This window comes from Zalophus californianus, chromosome 11, assembly GCF_009762305.2.
Source record: "Zalophus californianus isolate mZalCal1 chromosome 11, mZalCal1.pri.v2, whole genome shotgun sequence".
Lineage (NCBI taxonomy): Eukaryota > Metazoa > Chordata > Mammalia > Carnivora > Otariidae > Zalophus > Zalophus californianus.
This window is the reverse complement of record NC_045605.1, coordinates 10643091-10661585: the sequence shown is the minus strand read 5'-3', so window position 1 is coordinate 10661585 and position 18495 is coordinate 10643091. Positions and strand designations below refer to the sequence as shown.

General features: G+C 54.2%; 1 protein-coding gene across 16 annotated transcripts in view; it reads left to right on the top strand.

Moving 5' to 3' along the window:
- The first annotated feature begins 557 nt into the window (after nt 1-557).
- The window catches only part of TMPRSS5 (transmembrane serine protease 5), a 105321-nt gene continuing 87383 nt past the window's right edge, over nt 558-18495 (top strand). For 4 of the 16 annotated variants that reach the window (XR_004819444.1, XR_004819445.1, XM_035723156.1 and 1 more), the window contains exons 1-12: nt 558-682; nt 1229-1320; nt 3811-3934; nt 4270-4368; nt 4841-4963; nt 6042-6177; nt 6533-6646; nt 7381-7424; nt 9290-9468; nt 11037-11135; nt 11614-11756; nt 12006-12158. Coding sequence is in view for 12 of the 16 variants with exons in the window: in XM_035723156.1 (XP_035579049.1) it covers nt 1318-1320; nt 3811-3934; nt 4270-4368; nt 4841-4963; nt 6042-6177; nt 6533-6646; nt 7381-7424; nt 9290-9468; nt 11037-11135; nt 11614-11756; nt 12006-12158 (1217 nt within the window). In the remaining 4 variants the exon portion in view is untranslated. Of the gene's footprint in view, nt 683-1228; nt 1321-3810; nt 3968-4269; nt 4369-4745; nt 4964-6041; nt 6178-6532; nt 6647-7380; nt 7425-8164; nt 8328-9289; nt 9469-11036; nt 11136-11613; nt 11757-12005; nt 12159-13299; nt 13926-18495 lie in introns of those variants that run through there. The other 12 variants (XR_003517678.2, XR_003517679.2, XM_027581481.2 and 9 more) reach the window with 9 other exon arrangements.

Here is an 18495-nt window from a genome sequence, read left to right as displayed (position 1 = left end):
TGAAGCAAGATAGCACTGAGGGCTCCTGTAGTAACTGGCCTCCAAGAAAGCTGGGTGGAGAGACCCCATTTCCCCAGCATTGGGGTGACAGGTGTAGCCCTGAGGAGAGAAATGACAAAAATGCCTCATTATCATCCCAGTTCCAACATGGTGACAGCCCCAGACTGCTGGGAAAGCCAACCCACACAGAGATGAGATGTAATCCAGAGAGCTCAGAAACATTTCCACAAATGCTAATATCAGTCCTCCCAATACAGCCCTGTCAGCAGGAAGGGGGAATTGTGCTAGCATGCATGGGGCACACTGTTTGGCACAAGGGACCTCGTTGCTAAGCAACTGTAGCTGGCCTCCCCTCCTCCCTGTAACCCTTTTCTCTGTTTCTAAGCTTCTAGTTAGCAGATGGGAGGGGCTGAAGCTGCCCAGCCCAGCCCTTGGCCCCCTTTCCTGCAACAAGGGGTCTATTCATGGTTTCTGAGCAGATTTATTGTCTCTCTGGTGCATGTCTGTGTGTGGGGGGGGCAGGGGGAGAATAAAGGGATAAAGGGAGGGGCATATGTGAACTAGGGAGACCTCACCCTCCAACCAAGCTGGCTGAGCTATTTAATCAATGCTGATCCAAGAACAGGAGCAGAACCCTGCCTAGAGACCCCGAGGGTTTACTTCGGTGCCACTGACCCGAATGGTAAGGCTGTACATACATCTGTGCCATCCCTGACCTGGCCTCTCCCTCTTTCTCTCTTTCTCTCTCCCTGCCCCCGCCCTTGGGCTTCTAGGCTAGATCGTAGAGGGGGCCCTGTGTGGCCAACCTCCTATTTTTACCCCCAGGGACTGACTTTTATTCTCCTCTCCTGTGCCCCATAGGCCTATCCAAGTGCTTTGCACATAGGCAGTGTTTAGCAAATCACTATTACATTGAACTCCTACTCAAAGGGAGGACCAGGAGATCCTGCACCATTACAGACCATTGTTGCAGACTACTGCATGAGCTCAAACACATGGATTTGGAGGTAGAGCAACTGCTGGGGCGAGGCCAGTTAGTCCAGAAGCTGAACTGAAAGCCAAGCTCCCTTGATACTGAGACAGGAGAAAAGCCTGGGTATGCCCTGGAATTCTCTCTAGACCAAGCATTGCCTCTTTGCCCAGAAGGACATCAGTTCAAGAGAAACCATGTTCCCAGAGAAGAAACCCCAACCCCAAATGCCGTTGCCACTTCTCTGCTTTCTTATAGGTGCTTGACTGACTCTTCCAAGCCTGTGGTTCTCCAGTCTCATTGCTTGTGCCCTTGAGCCTCATTTCTAGACCCAAGAAAGAGTGTATATGGTAAGGGGCAAGGCAAGACCCCATGTTTCTCCCTATTGTTGGTGGGAGGACCAGCCCTATAGATCCTGGGCTGTAACTGGTATGGGGGATGGGGAGTAGGGGTGGTGTCTTGCTTCATACAGAAGTTTGGGCTGCTGCCCTGCTTGTGAGCTGAACTGGCAAGGGTGTTCACGGGTCCATCAGAATGATTTCCAGGGTGATTTAGAAGTGACTGATCTGGGAGAGTCTTCCAAGGCCTTTTTTTCTCCTAGCCTGAGGGTCAGGAGCACGAAGTTAATGGAACACAAAGGCGGGACTGAGGAATATGACAAGAACATTCCATGTAACACATGGAAATCCCATCTAAGCCAACATTGTCTTGGAGTCAGTGTTTCAAGTTTTTATGATCATTGGGTACAACTCTAGGTGTTGACAGGATAAGTTGTAGTCTTCAGGGGAGACGAGTCATATTAACTTTTTTTTTTTAAGAGAGAGAGAGAGAGTGCATGCACACTTGTGGGTGAGGAGGTGGCAGGGAGGGGCTGAGGGAGAGGGGGAGAGAGAATCCTTTTTTTTTTTTAAGACTTTATTTATTTATTTGACAGAGAGAGAGAGCACAAGCAGGGGGAGTGTCAGAGGGAGAGGGAGAAGCAGACTCCCCACTGAGCAGGGAAGCCCAATGCGGGACTCCATCCCAGGACCCTGGGATTAGGACCCGAGCTGAAGGCAGATGCTTAACCAACTGAGCCACCCAGGCGTGAGAGAAAGAATCCTAAGCAGGCTCCATGCTCAGTGTGGAGCCCAATGCAGGGCTCGATCTCAGAACCCTGAGATCATGACCTGAGATGAAATCAAGAGTCGTATGCTTAACTGACTGAGCCACCCAGGCACCCCTGGAGTCATTTTAAGTTTTAAGGGGTCTTGTCTGTTTTACTGGATCCTAAGTTCCTTGAAGAAAGGATCCATTGCTTTTACATATTTCTTATTAATATTATTATTATACTTAGCATTTGCATTGAACTTTATAATTTATAAAACCCTTTTGATCATATAATCTTTTGTGGTCTCCCCCCCTGCCTTCCTCCTTAATGTACATTAACTGAGTTCCCACTTTGTGGCAGGCCCTGAGCTAGGCTCTGGGAGACTAGACCAGAGAGGAAGGGCAGAGAGAAAGAGAAGTAAATGAGCACAATATAGGGACACAACAGGTGCCTTATAGATTGAAGAAAGCTTCTTGGAGAAGTGACATCTAAGCTGGGTCTTAGGAGTCAGCTACATGGGGGAAAGGACAGCAGATGCAAAGTCTCTGTGGTATGAGAGCACGTGAAGGCCCAGAGGACTGGCATGTGTGTTACTATGACCGACTTCCACTGTGGAGGGAATCATGCTGGCAGGTGTGGATGGAGAGGTGAGGAAGGGTGAGGGCACAGAGGATTTTGTGGGCCGTGCCATAGGACTTTGGATTTTTCTTAAAGAATAGGAAGATTCAGTGGGTACTTTAAAAATGGGGTGAGCTTGCTCATGTTTGAATTGTAGGAGGATTGCTCTGGCTTGGACGTTGAGTGGAGATAAGATGTTAGAGGAGGGAGATGACTTGTTGGGTAGTAGTGGTTATCACTCTTATTTTCCAAATGAGAAAACTGAAGTTTGGAGAGGTGTGGAGTTAAGTTCACATAGTAGGCTGCAGACCCAGCTTTGAACTGCTGGTCTGGTATTTCTTGCAAGATCTTATTTTCCATTACTCTTCTTCATGGCTCATGAGCATCAGGCAAACATATAGCTTCCTCTGCTCTATGCTTTCCCACCCCCATTCCTTTGCCTCTTCAACTGCCTGGAGTACCCGATGCCCATATATGTCCGTTCAAGCCCTATTCATCTATGAGGGACTGTCTCAGGCTGCCTTTCCTAGGAAGCCTGTTTTGATCTCCCAGTGAGAAGTAACCTCTCCTTTCTTCTGTCATTTAACATGTTCTTTTTTTTTTTTTAACATATCAGGACCCGACTGCAAATTCTCTGGGGCAGTTAGGGAGTGTGTTCCATGTTGATTTATTTTGAACTCCCTATAGTGTCCCCCACTGTGGCCCAGCCACTTGGGCTAAATCTTATTTACTGGATAAATGAATGGATGGTGCATTGGGCAGGGGAGAATGAAGAAGGCTGGCACCTAGAGGCCTGAGGAGGGATGTTGAGAGACTCAGCAGATGCCCTTGATGGTTGTGGGAGGCCAGGGAAGGGAGTGGTGAGGAGTGTGGGTTTCTGAATTGGCCCCGTCTGGGTTTGAATACCCACTCTGGTACTTACTGGCTGTGTGAGAATAAGGTGGGTGGGGTTAGGGGTTCCGGGAGAGCAGAGAGGGCCTGGAGGGGCATCAGTAGGAACACACAGAGTCTCCAAGATGAAAAAAAAAAAAAAGGCAGTGAATGCACAGCTGAGTTTAGAGAGTGGGGTCTTGTAGTGGGCTGATCTCCCTTTGGTGTGGGGATCCTGAGTGACCGACAGTTATTTCCCCAGAGCCTGATGCCGGATGGCCAACCCCACATGGAGGCTCAGGATGCAGAGGAGGGCCCAGGACCTGGGATCTTCAAAGCAAAGCTGAGAGACCCACTGCGGAGGCCCGAGGCCCAGCAGCAACCCAGTAGGGTGGACTGGGCTATAGGGAAATGACAGGGTGGGGACAGCGATGGGTAATCTTCCTACATTCCCCAGGTCCTTCTTGAGAGAGCCCCTAATGACTGATGGCGAGAGGCTGCCTCACTATTTATCCCAGACCTGCTTTTGCTCTGTTTCCAGTTTGGGGGTTGAGTGGGCTCTGGGGGCCTCAGTGGGGATGGGGCGGGGGGGGTTGGCAGGTGCAGTGGGGCAGACTCCTGCCACTGCCCTGTGGCTGCCTAGCCCCATGGTGGGGCCTCGGGCAGAGTGAGGCTGGCAGGCAGGAGCAGGGCACACAGACTCCTCTGCCCTGTCCCGCAGGCTCTCGGGCGGGGCACCGGTGCTCAGGGTGGCACTGCTGTGCAGGGCTGGGAGCCCTGGCGCTGCTGGCTGGTGTGAGCGTCGGCTCCTGGCTTCTCGGTCAGTGCTGGGACCCTTCAGCGCTCTGGGGAGGGCCAAAGAACAGGGCCTGGGGGGTCCCTGTGGGAAGAGACAAGCGGATGTAAAAGGCAGCCGGGACCTGTCTTTCTCATCTACTCTGAACTGACAGCAGGGAGAAGGAAGGGACTTAGGCTCTGTGTTCAGAGTGCTTTAGTCCTACCGTGAGAAGTGGAAGGTACTTGAGTGGATGACCCAGGAGGCCCAAGTCAAACTTTCTCTAGAAGTCTTTCCCAGTCAGAGGGAGAGAGACAGGGACAGGGAGAGAGAGGGTGTGCTGAGTTAGGTGGGGGCCCGCCTGAGGCTGGGTGGCCGAGGGGGAGTCCCCAGGCAGCTGCTTTTGTCTCTCTCTGTTGCAGGGGTCTTGTTCTGCCCCTTGGCCCTCTCAGGTGGGAGTCCCTCCCTTCTCCTAGCCTCTCGTCTGTGACCCTCTCCCTGTCCTTGTCCTCTGAAGTGCTGTATGTGTGGCCAGCGGCCTCTCAGCCTGCTGCCGGACCCTTGCAGGATGAGGAGATCCCTTTGAGCTGCTCCGGGGCCAGCGGTGAGGAAGCCTTACTCCCCGTGCTTCCCAGAGCAGGTGGGCCACAACCCCCCAAGCCTACGACTGCCCCCCCCCCGGCCCTGAGCCCCTTCATAGCTCTGGGACCCCCACTTCCGGCCAGGGGTAAGAGGACGAGAATGAAGGGCCCTGACGTCACTGCCAGCATCTGGGTCTCCTCCTCTGGCGGGAAGGGAGCGACATGGTCCAGCCTTGAAAAGTCCATCTCAGATTTGGAGCTTTCAGCACTCCCTGGGGGGGCACGGCCAGGAGCCCAGGCTGGAAGGAGGGATGACAACCTGCCATTTGAGGCACAGTGAGCCAGCAGGATGGGGAAGGGGGAACCGGTGCGTGTGGGGAGCTAGGGTGGAGCCAGCAGGGGTCCCCACCCGCCCCTCGTTGCCCACCCCCCACCCCACCCCCTTCTCATTGTCCCCTCCCCACCAAACATGAGTCGAGGATCAGGAGATTAGGTGCCCAGGCAGGGGCTGGAATCAGTTATAGAAGTTAAACAGTCAGCGTGGAGCCTGCTTTTGCCAGCTGTGCGACCTTGGGCAACACTGCTTCTCGGAACTTCCATTTCCTTCTCTACAAAATGGAGATACAACTATTTACTACGTAAAGTTGTAAGAATAATATGAGCTAATGTATAAAAGAGCCTAGCACAGAGCCTGGAGAAAGCAGATGCTCAGTGGTAACCATCACTAGTATTACCACAAGATACGACACGGGAAGACCTGGACTTAAGTCCTGGATCCATCATGTGCAGCCTCTGTGATCTGGGGCAGGTCGCTTAACCTCCATGCCTTAGTTTTCCCTCTGCAGCATGGGAGGATGGTCATACTCACCCCACAGGGTTGCCGTGACAATGACTGACAGAGCACGTTTAAAAAGCACTTGGTTAAACACCAAACTGGAACGCAGCACTATAAATAGGAGCTATTTTGTTCTCAGAACTGGCCTGATGCCCTGGGGGACAGGGAGCCCGACACTAGGTGACCCAGATGCTGTCTTGAGGCCTCTTCAAGTCCCCGCATGGCCAGGTCCAGCTCCCCCTGCCCAACCCGCCCCTCCACCCTACAGCAGGTAGGATGTGACTTCCATGCCGTGCCTTCAGTATCTTTCAGAATAAACACTGAGGACTTCTTGCTGGAAGTACAGGTGAGGGCACAGCCAGACTGGCTCCTGGTCTGCCACGAGGGCTGGAGCTCTGCCCTGGGGGTGCGGATCTGCCAGAGCCTTGGGCATCTCAGGTAACTGGGGCCAGACTTGGGGCCCAGGGAAGGTGGAGGGCTGGTGGTGGTGGAGAAAGGGGAGTCGGAGACCTCTATCTGCCCGTCCCCGTCAAAGTGCTCAGGAACGGGCAAGAGGTCATTTTGGCCGTGTCCTGGCCTCTGGGCATGGTGGGGCCCCAGCTCGTTTCTCTCCTTTGAGTATCCCTGCTTTTTAACAAATATGAATCCCAGAAAAGGTCATTGTCAAAGTCTTGCTCCATGACTGTACTGCTGGGGGGATGGTATCTCATGCACATCTTGGTCATGATTATGTACCATTTCCTGTGCTGCAGTAAACCGGTTTCCTCCTGTTCTGTTCCCCTCTTCCACCAAGACTCACTCACCACAAGGGAGTGAACCTGTCTGATATCAAGCTCAACAGCTCCCGGGGGTTTGCTCAGCTCCCTCCCAGACTGGAAGGCCTCCTGGAGGAGGTGTGGCTGCCCAGGTAGGGCTTCTGAGGAGGTTGAGTGGGATCCCTTACTTCTGGTGAACAGTTTAGCAAAAATCTTCGGGTCATGGGAGCGTGGTGGTGAGGACATTGGCCATGTGAGATAGGACACAGAGGAACAGTTCCCAGTCAGAAATCACAAACTGAGTTCATGTGAGTGGGGACTGACTCTGCCAGGAGAGCCCGAGCCCTGTGGCTTTGGGACACGAGAGGGATCAAGGCATTGGGCCGCTGGGGCCAGGGATGAGTAGGAGAGAGAAGAGGACTTTGGTCCAGCAGGAATTGAGGTTTTGCTAGGAAGGAGGAGGGGGAGAGGAGAGCAAGGAAGGGGCTGGAGAGAGAGAGAGAACAGAGTGAGCCCTGGAGGGGCATGGGGTGAAGTGTGCTATTCTTCATTCACTCCCTTATCCATCTCCTGAACCCAGGTTCATTCAGGGGCCCTTAGTGGGCCCAGCTGGACTTCCTATCTACAAATACTGGATTTGGGCCCTGTGCAAGACAACCCTCAAGGGCCGTGACCTCCTGCTGGTGCTCTGGGGTGATGGGACAGAGTAGCATTGCTGTCCTAGAGACCTGTTAATGAGGAGGGGCCTAGGGGCTTGGATGGAGGCAGGATGCAGATGGGGGGCTGCACCGGAGGCCTCTTCTGTCTCCACCAGACAACTGTCCCTGGCCTCCATGGCCTCGGGTGGGCCCCTGCCCTGCTTCTTGCTGCCACCTCTGTTTTGTAGGAACAGCTGTGCTTCCGGCCAGATCGTTTCCCTCAGATGCTCTGGTGAGTCATATCCAGGCATATCCGGGAAGGTGGCAGTGGGAGGAAGGAGTCTCCCCCCTGTCCTGAGCGTGGTGAGCCCCACAGAGAGGCTCAGCTGGGTCTGGGGTGGGATTCCTCGCCCACCTGCCCCTCTGCCTGCTGGTCCCCTTCTGCCCCAACAGAGCCCTGTCCAAGCCTCTGTCCTGTCCCCTACCAGGCCCTGATCTGGGCGGATCGTCCCCTTGCTTCACTTCCTGGCACTACCTGACATGAATTCCGAAGCTCCCGCCCCCTTTCATCTAGAAAGCCGCAAAGGGGATTCTGTTGGCTACGAACTGGTTGGCACCTTCAGGAGACCAAGGAAGGGGACAAACTGGGGGCCACATGGGAGACAATCTGTGGAAATTCTATCATCTGACCCCCCCACCCCCAATCATCTGTGCATCTCTTCCTCTTTCCTCTTCCATGCATCCATCCACACACCAACATTTTGATCCCTCCTGTGGGACAGGCTTCTCGTGAGGTGGTGGGGCTCCATGGACACTGTAGGCGTGGTCGCGGCTCTCAGTGACCTTGCAGCCTGATGGGGCAGACACACCCCGATGTGTAATCGGCACTTCGACTGTCCTATCCCCCAAGCTTAGGGCCAGGGATAATAAATGAGAGCTGTCCACACTGGGCCACACTCGCCGAGGTTAGGACTATGCTGGCACCCACCTGTCTTCTGGCTCACCATCTCCCCCGTGCTTCTCTGTTTGCAGAGTGTGGGGCCGGGCCCCTGGCCTCCCGGATAGTCGGCGGGCAGGCTGTGGCTCCTGGGCGCTGGCCCTGGCAGGCCAGTGTGGCCCTGGGCTCCCGGCACACGTGCGGGGGCTCTGTGCTAGCCCCGCACTGGGTGGTGACGGCCGCTCACTGTGTGCACAGGCAAGTCTCGGGGGCTGCTGGCAAGGAGAGCGCCTCAGCGGCCTTTTCTGTTTGGCCCTTGGTATGTCCCGTATAACATGTCCACGTCGGACTGTCTGCCTCCCCGCGTCCATTCTGAGAGGCACGGACTGTTCCGTGCCAAGAACAGCTCTGTACGAATAGCAGCAATAGCACAAAGATTGGTTCTTTGTATTTGCTCAGTTTTGAAGATTTTCGAAGCCTTTCCCATTCACAGCACTCTGTGCTTCTTAATGTTTATCACAACTGTAATTAGATCACCTTCCATGTAATTATTTGTTTAATGTCTTTCTTCCCCTTTAGACTGGAAGCTCCATGGGAACAGAGACTCTCAGTCTTGTTTACCACTGAGTCTCTTCGTTGATTTTCCCACTGCCATGTCCCCCTGGCCTAGAACAGTCCTGGCAGATAATAGGTGCTTCATAAATACTGCTTGGAGCAGTGTAGGAATGAATGATGAGTGAATGAGCTCTTTGGACCTCTTCTTTTGGTGGCAGCCAGGGCAGATAGCATACTGCTCGGAGACCGAGGCTGGGAGAGGTGAGGTGACTTCCCCACGATCACAGGTAGTAGGTGGAGAGACAGGACTCATAGAAGTTTTTCTGACTTGCAGTTAGGATATCACACAAGCCCCTTTGATGTTTGTTATAAAACATGGAGGAGGGTTATTCAGGACAGAGGGGAAGGGAGTTGCAGATCACCCACAGTGTCTTCCTTCTCTGGCTGGTCTGGAGCATTTATTAAGCACCTACTGCGTGCCTAGTATCTTGGCAGCCACTGCAGGGCTACTAGGAGGCACGGTCCCAGATTCTGGGAGCTCCCAGCCTGGCGATGGGGGCATCCATTAATGGCTTCTCTGGCCAGCTTCCCCCATCTGCCACCTCACTTAGGTCAGCCTCTTCTGCCCCGCCCTTCCCTGGGCTCATCATGGCTCCTGTGTGCAGTTTTAGGCTATCCCGCCTGTCCAGCTGGCGGGTCCATGTGGGGCTGGTCAGACACAGTGCCGTCAGGCCCCACCAGGGGGCTGTGGTGGAGAGGATCATCCCTCACCCTCTCTACATCACCCAGAATCACGACTACGACATCGCCCTCCTGCGGCTCCGGACGCCGCTCAACTTCTCAGGTGAGGCGCTGGCCAGGGGCGAGCAAGCTGCGCGCTGTGGTGAGCGAGGCAGGCCCTGGGGAGCGGGTGGGGGCTGAGGGGAGAGCTCATTTCTGAGGTTCCCTCCCGGGGCCGCAAACCTTAACACATTCAGTTCATTTGGTGACCACAGTGAACTTTGGCGTCGCCTGGACCTAAGCTTGCACCAGCTCTTGCGGAGGCTCTTTTGGTGACAAAGTTTCTGACCCTTTGCATAGCTGGGCTGCAAGTGGGCCTTGCCTCAACGTCCCCAGCAGAGCTTCCTTGTTGCTCCATCTACCAACGGGCAGCTTGGCCCCTCACCCCAGGCTGGCCCCAGGTCCCAGCCACCGTGTGACTTGTTACAGTTAATAAGCTTTATTTTCCCAAATGTCTTTCCTTCAGTCCTTGTAGGAGCCCTGACAGGTAGATGAGGCAGGCTGCATAAAGAGGGACGGACGATGACGTTTAGTGAGGAAAGTGACTCTCTGCAAGATCACCGAGCAAACCGTTCCAGAGCCTGGTGTCCTGACTCCGGGGTCCGGCTTCTCCACAGCAGCTGCTCTTGAAAGCACCCCCCCACCCCAACATGCACGTGTGCCTGCATCCTCACCGACAAACACACGCACGCGCTCACACGTGCACACACTCGCTCATGCAGTCTTCACACAAGGACGCACGCACGCTCACACACGCTCTGCGCTCCTCCCTCCCGTCACCTGTAGCCTTGGGTTTCCCAAATCACAGTTGTTGCTCCATGCCCTTCACAAATTTTACCACATATGTGCACCCTCTAAACTGTGGCTCAGCAGTTAGTATTTCTAGAGTGACTTAAGTACATTTGAAAGGGGAACTTTGAGTTACGACCTAACTGGAGAACCCATATTACTTGTAGCAAATAGGTAACAACTGTAAAAATACCGAGTGAAAACAAGATAACGTTCAAGTTCCAGCTAGCTGCGCTCTGCAGATCTGCTGCGCCCAGGCAGGCCTGCTGTTTGTGTTTAGGTGGAGGTTGGTAGGCACTGGATGGAATCTTTGTCCTGGATGCCCTTGGAGGGGCGGAAAGAGCCCTAAGAAGGGAATTCTCTTTCCCCGTGTACATCAGTGCTTATTTAATGGCACGGCTATGTGCTACTGTAGAACAAGTTTGGGGCCCAACCCTGTAGGACTTGCCACACACTTTTGGGAACAATGCCCCAAGAGGGATCAAACACCCTAAGGAAAATCCAAAATGAGTCCTCATTAGGAGAAATTGGGCACAAAGGCCCAGAAGAAATTCCCATTCTCCCTCAGTCCCCAGGTCAGGGGGTGTGCAGTGTGTCCATTGCCCAACCTAGAAGGCACCATGCACGTGGCAGTTTATACATGGTCCTCTGTGTCAGTGGTGACCTCCCTGCCAACGTGGTGTAGTGCATGACCTGCACAGCCTTACAGGAGGCCTGGCTGGCGGAGGTGGGGAGCCAGGACTGTTTGAGAGGAGTGAGGAGGACCGTCCAGTCCTGAGGGTGAGGTTGTGGGGAAGGGAAGCTGAGCCCGAGTGGGGCCCAGGACCACCTGCTTCTCCACAGATAGCGTGGGTGCTGTGTGCCTGCCAGCCGAGAAGCAAGATTTTCCAAGAGGCTCGCGGTGCTGGGTGTCTGGCTGGGGCCACACCGACCCCAGCCACAGTGAGTCAGCTCCCAGGGCCCCGGGGAAAATAGGGGTGGGGGGGATGGCGGGACATTGTCCCCAAGATGAGGCCCCCCTCTCTCTCCCACCTCCCCCTCCCCCGGCCGCATGGCGGTGCCAGCCCCCTTTTACTCTGGTATCACTGTTGGCCAGACCTAGGAGCCCTGGTCTCCCTGGCCTGGGTCTTTCTGGGAGAACATTCCATGAGTTTCCCCTGAAGCCACTCCATCCCAGGAGTGCTGTGGCCTCAGCATTGGGGGGGGGCGTATGTGAGTTCTACTCTTCTTCACTCTTACATCTGATGGCCCCGTGCCTCATTCCCAGGGTCCGTAGCTCCCACCTTGGGCTCCCCTCTTTGGGTCTCATGTCTCCAGGGCCTCTAACCACCTTCCCTCTTGCTGCTGTGTCTTCCTGGCCTTGCTTTGTGCCCCACGGCCTGGCTCTGTGTCCCTCCATCTCCACGTGGACCTCCTGCAGCCCACAACTCAGATACGCTCCAGGACACGGTGGTGCCCCTGCTCAGCACCCAGCTCTGCAACAGCTCTTGCATGTATAGTGGGGCACTCACGCCCCGCATGCTGTGTGCTGGCTACATGGACGGGAGGGCTGATGCGTGCCAGGTACAGCAAGGAGGGGGACTGTAGTGGAGGGTGGGAACGGGGGGGACCTGTGGTGGTTTGGCCCCTGCTCTGAGCAGCCACTCTAGGAGGAGGGGTGCCTAGGCAAGTCGAGTAGCGTGCTAAGGATCTATGGAGGAGGGAGGCAAGCGGAGGCCCCCTGCTGGGAGCAGCAGGAGCCGGGGACAGAGGCTCTGCTCCCTCCACCAGGAAGGGCTAATGGCCTCTTTCTCGGTGTCTCTGTGCCCTCAGGGTGATAGTGGGGGCCCCCTGGTGTGCCTGGACGTGGGCACCTGGCACTTGGTGGGGGTGGTCAGCTGGGGCCGTGGCTGTGCCGAGCCCAATCACCCAGGCGTCTACGCCAAGGTTGCTGAGTTCCTGGACTGGATCCATGACACTGCAAGGGTGAGTGTGGGGGCAGGCGTGGGGCGGTCGGGTTTGTAAAGGACCCAACCCTTGGAAACTGTGACCCTCACCTCTTAGGCCTGGGCCCTGCTTGGGGCTGGAGAATGGGGAGGAGGAAGTGATGCTTGTAACACTGAATCCATTGGATTTCTCTGGATTTAAGTGTTAACTAGGTAGGAGTAGACCTGGATGTGTAGCCCAGATCCGCCATTTACTCTGTGAGCTTTGGCAAATTCCTAACCTTGGCAAGCTTCAGTTTCCTGGTAATAGCACCACGGCTACCTGTGGGGAGTGATCCTCTGATGAGTGAATGAGGTAAGACTATGAGGCGCCATCTGCCCAGTGCTAGCTAGGCTTGCAGAGGGTGGTCCGCATGTTATTCATATGCGTGTTTGCTCCTGATTTCTAAGGCAGTTAAGAGTGCCTGCATTCCCTGCACTATGGAGAGAGCTCGGCCTTTAGCAGTTTGCGTTCAGCAAGGGGTTAATTCTTGTGCAACACTGGTCAAGGCCCTCAACTTCATCCGTTGAGTGGGAGGGCCGAGTAAGATGTGTACGGAAACAGGTTATGTGTATAAAGAACTTTACAAATGCAGGGCGTGATGAAGAAAAGCATCTTTCTGCAGGGTTGGGCACAGGCACAGGTGGTAGGTAATAAATTTTAGAGTTTACAGGGGACATATGCACCCACCTTCTCATTGAAACCTTACAGAAAATCTCGAGAAGCAGATATTTTTTTTATTTTTTTTTAAAGATTTTATTTATTTATTTGACAGAGAGAGAGAGAGAGAGACAGCGAGAGAGGGTACACAAGCAGGGGGAGTGGGAGAGGGAGAAGCAGGCTTCCCGCCAAGCAGGGAGCCCGATGCGGGGCTCAATCCCAGGACCTTGGGATCATGACCTGAGCCGAAGGCAGATGCTTAACAACTGAGCCACCCAGGCGCCCCAAGAAGCAGATATTTTTAGCTGCATTTGATAGAAGTAGAAATCAAGGTTCCAAATGGTGAAGTGATTTACTAAAATGAACGTTACTGGGCTGGTAGGTGGTTGGGCCACGCTGTGGGTCTGGCTCCTTCCTCTGTCGGCCAAGGACTCCCTCCCTGGTCCCGCCTACAGCCTCATGCTTCCTGGGTCTCTGGCAGGTCCACTAGATGGAGGAGAAGCAGCAGCCTCAGATGCAGAAGGCATGGACCTCCTACCACACAAGACAGTCACCACCCACGGGCCAGCATCCAGGGAGGGCCTCTCCCCTCCCAGGGCCCTGATTTTGAGCCCCTCTTTCTCACCAGAGAGCCTCAGTAACAGGAGAGTGGGTGGGGCTGGGCTGGGAAGATGGGGGAGCTGGGGGGTATGGGGAAGGAGTGAGAGAGGAAGAGGCGGCTGGCAGCAGCTCGGTGCCTGCCCTTCTGCCCTCTCCCCCCCCCCCCCGCCCCCAGCCCCACCATCTTTTTGTGTGCATTTTTTGGGAGGATGCTCAGGGATGCCCTGAGACCAACTCTCTCCATGTGCTCTCAGGTGGGGCAGGTGCCTCTCTAGAGGAGCCCCTGGCTCAAGGCAAGGCCAAGTCCATGGAGTCAAGGATCCTCCTGACTCTGCAGTCATTCTCACCTACTGCCTATTCCCTCCTGGCTCTGGCTGGCGCTTCTGGGGTGGGGTGGGGGGGCTTGTAAGAGTGCTCTGGTTGGCGCTGGGATAGGGCGTTGGTTTAAAAATGACAATTCGGTGAACTGGTCCAAGGAGCGCTGTTATTAAAGTGAAGTGATGTATGGTCTCGGTCTGCCTCTCATTCTCAGTCTCTCTTTCTGTCTCTCTCTCATACACACATATACACTCCCTCCCTCTCATACTCTCTCTCTCTCTCTCTCTCTCTCTCTCTCTCTCATATACACACACACACACACACACACACACACACACACACGCACGCGCGCGCGCGCGCTAAGGGATAGAATTAAAATTTTCCTCCTATACATATTTCTTAAAGCTCTGGAACAGATTCCTGCTTATCTCTCTAGAATTTTGGCATTCACTTATTTAATTCTTTACATCTCTTAAATCCACAGAGCACTATCTGCAGCACATAGCCGCGGCTGTTTGGGTGGGCTGCTGCCACAGGCCTGAGCGCGGTTAAGTTAGTGCTCTCTTAGGAGGTTCTGGCTTCCCAAGACCTATGTCTCCTGAGCTCCTGTCTCAGCTCTGGGCCTTCCATCTTGGGGAGATTTCTTTCTGAGTTTATGTCCAGTTAGCATTTTCCTGGTTTAGCTTCTCCCCCACTCTCTCCTCTTTAGCAATTAAAATGCACTTGGCATCTTGTTTCTAAAAATTGCAATGTATTTTTTATGGAGCTTACCCAAGGAAATGCAATTAGCGTTTAGCAACAACACTTTTTTTCGTGAGTTTATCAGCATTTTTTTTTTGAGGGGTGGTACAAATGAATATTCATTCCTGGAGGGTCTGCTCCCTTTCCATGAAGTGCACTTAAACATAAGGGCCTCAATTAAATGTCGCTCTGTCACCTGGGAGGAGGTTGCTGGGAGTCTGCTCTCAAACTGCAGAAGTAGCATGGGAGAGGCTGGGGCGGGTGGCAAATAGCCTCACCCTGTGTTCGTAGACCTGCAGCCCCTTCCCTGAGCTTGAGCATTTTCTCTGACTCTGGTAAGTCCCCATCCCCAGAGGCAGTTTCAGGACAGCTTATCCCTCTGGGCAGGGAAGAATTACCAGCAAATCCATCAACTGTGATCTTTGTGGTGCTTCTCATGTCACCCAGGAGCATTGGCTTATTTATTTATTTATTTTTTAAAGATTTATTTATTTTGAGAGAGTGAGAATGAGAGAGAGAGAATACATGAGAGGGGGGAGGGTTAGAGGGAGAAGCAGGCTCCTTGCTGAGCAGGGAGCCCGATGCGGGACTCGATCCCGGGACCCCAGGATCATGACCTGAGCCGAAGGCAGTCGCTTAACCAACTGAGCCACCCAGGCGCCCGCATTGGCTTATTTAAAGGGAGGTTTTTATTTATCATAGTCATTAGAGCTGGTTAATAATCAGTAACATTTGGATATTACAGTTTATCGACGCTGTTCATGTGTATCTCACTTAGATCTCATAATATCTACGCAGTGAAGATATGATCACTGTGCCCATTTTACAGGCAAGAAAATCAGTTCAGAAAGATTAAGCATCTCCCCAAGACCCACCACGAGTAAGTGCCAGGGAACCCTGGGGCTTTTTACTCCTCATCCCCATCGGTGTTTTGCATGTGGATGAATGAGATGGTCCAGTGTTGCACAGAAGTGTAGACTTGGAAGGTGCTTTATCACCTAGTTGAGTTGCCTGCCTACACGAATGCATTGCCATCCCTGCTTTTTATAGGTGAGGTAAAGCAAAACCTGGGAAATTAAGTGGCTCCTGCCAGAGACCCTTCTTAGGCAATATTCTTACAGATTTCCAGTTCTCCGTGAGATTCACAAATGAGTATCTTCCACAGGAGGATGATAAAGAGAACCCTAATTAGAGAATTTGCTAATAGCGGTTCCCTGTTTACCTACAGAAGCTCCTAGTATCTTTTGCCAGTTGGATCTGCAGACTCAGAGGCTCCCACCTGCCCTTCCTTTGTTAGCATCTGCCAATCCAGCTCTTAGGAAAGTGAGGAGGCGTGCTGGGGTGGGGGGGGCAGCTGCCAGAGTGCAGGGGTAGAGCTGGGGGCAAGGAAAGGTGGGAAGATTCAGGTCCAGAAGGATTTTAATGGGGACCAGCTGGGTGCCCAGCTGCGTTGAGCTCTGTAGGGAATGCAGAGGTAGAGAAGCCTGACGGCCTTATTGGAGCGATGAGGCTTGTTTGCATAAATTATACAGTGGCCAGCCAGGCACAGGGCTACATGGCGAGGCAGCGATTGCTAAGGGAGCTCCGAGGGCCTATCGTGGAATAAGTCAGGGCATTTCTGTGCAGGAAACCCGTCTCTCCTGCCCAAGGATTCCGTGTCCCACCTGCCTGGGCAGAGCTGGCGAGCCCCTGGGACTTCCCAAGCAGGTCGCTCCTGGTGGCCATGCCCAGGGTTTCCTCATTCTCTTGGCTACTCCTTCTCCGTGCTTTTGGGGTCTGGAGGGTACAGTGGGGGTGCAGGCTCTCTCTCCTTGATAGACCTTTTACTTTTGGAAGTGCTGGGCTCACCCATAATAGGACAAAGCTGGAAATGCTATCAATGCTAAAAGCTGGTACAGGAGCTGCTGGGAGATGATTTTCCCCAGTCTCTCCATTGTTTTCTGTGCTCTGCCCTCTCCTGGCCATGCACTGAGGACCCTCCTGGCTACTCAAGAGAGAGCCCAGGTACACCTGCTGCCACTATTCAGCCTCTCCCGGCACCCCTCGTCTGGATACCCCTCCCCCGCCCCCACCTCTCTACTCAGACACATCAGAATGCACTTTGGGTATGCCTCCCCCTCGGGCCTTTGCTTCCTGCTAACCGACTGGAGCCCAGTGTTGTTAATGGCTGCTTAAACTGTCTTCAATACCACCACCTCTAGAAGGTTCCTAGTAGCAGATCGGGACTAGCATCCTACTCCCGAGGGCAAGGCTGATCTTTCTGACATATTCCAAGACCTGGAAAGTGAGATGCGGAGCAGGCAGGCACCCTCTGTAGACTTATAGCACTCCAGGGGCCCCAGGGACAGAGCAGTCCCAGGGAATCTACTGGAAGGTTTCTGTCTGGACTTGGTGCTGGAGCAGACCAAGCTGGGGACAGACAGAATGGAGAGAGCAGTTCTGGCTCTAGAAGATGCCGATCTTCCACTCGTGTGCCTCTCTCAGAGCAGCGTGTGAGCTCTAGGAAAGCAGGGGCTTTCACAGGGGCTGGGCTTACCTTCTGAGCCTCCTCCCTTCCAAGGAACCTTTGGCTTTGGCATCTGATGGGGTAGAGTCCCAATCTGGGCCTCCAACCACTTAAGAGAGTGCTGCCCTGAGCTAATGACTCAGCCTCACTTGAACTTGGTGTTCCACCTGTCAAACAGGGAGTCTGGGCCAGGTAGTCTCCACGGGATCTGTCCTCTCAGCTTTAACTCAAACCTCTGTTACCTCCAGAGACATCTGCCCCACTGTGGAGAGCACCATAGCGTGGTGCTGGGCCAGATGTAAAGGACCAAGCGTGTTCTGGCTCCTCAGGCCCACACCAGGACAGCACTCACAGCTGCTCTCCCTTGGGGCTTGCCTTCTGGGTCCTGGCGGGGGTGCGGACCACACCAGGCACACAATTTTAAAGCCGTTTTTCCCCACGTCCGTCTGTCTGGCATTTGTGTCGGGGTGGAGGTTTCCGGGACAGGTAGAGCCCCTTGACCTGGCAGTGTTTCAAGTGCTCCCCGGCTCCTTCCTGACATTCGAGGCTCTGTGCAGGGCCTCATGGGCCCCAGCTCCTAAAGACGGTGAAGGAATTTCCTCCCTCCCACAAAGACCACGGACACTTTCCTGCTGCCACCTTTCTCTTGACAGCTCCTAAGCTGGCCTCAGGACCCACTCCGCCCCCCGGCCCCTCCCTGTGCGCGAGGAGGAGGAGTGCAGTATAGCAGAACCACTAACAGGCAGCTTTGGTCCAAACCGTCCTCTGTCCCTGGCCATGGTACCAGGCTCACGGAGGGAGACTCCTTTCCCACGGCCCCTCACAGTGACCCTGCCTTCCCAGTTGGCCTAGGATGCTCCTGGTTTTAACACCGAACGCCCTATGTCCCCAGAAACCGCTGTCTGGGCAAACCAGGACAGTGGGTCACACTAAGTCCGCTTGCACAAAAGGCAGTCTGTAAAACCTAGTGCCCCTCGGCCTCCTCCAGTCCTCCTTCAGCCTGACCGGGCTTAAAAGAGACCTGCCCTGGGGACCCAGAGTTGGAGGAAGAGAAGGTTCCTGGGAATTCTCGAGGTCTGGACTGTTTTGCCGATGCTGCCTTGGCCCTGCTGCCCCAGCTCCTTTCCTGTGGCGGTTCCTCAGATGGCAGCCTGGGCAGCGGTACCTCACCTTGCTAGCCTGGCGCGCCCAGTCCCAGAATTTGGGGGAGGTTAGGAAGCTGAGGTAGATATAGTGCTGCTCCTGGAAGCCATGAATATTGATTTCCCCATTTCCCCAGGTCTCACTGATTTCTGCTCCCCAGAGCTGGTACAGGGCTCAGCACGTGGTGCTCACTGAGCCCACTCGGGAGGAGGAGAAGGGGGTGCTGTCCCCTTGGGAGGTGGGTGGGCCTCTTCTCCAGCCTCTGCCATCCAGAGGGGATCATAGAAGAGCAAAGAAGAGACTTCCAGGCTGCTGGAGCCTGCAGGGATTCTGTGGGGTTTGTTTTTCCTCAGCACTGTCTGCAGAGGT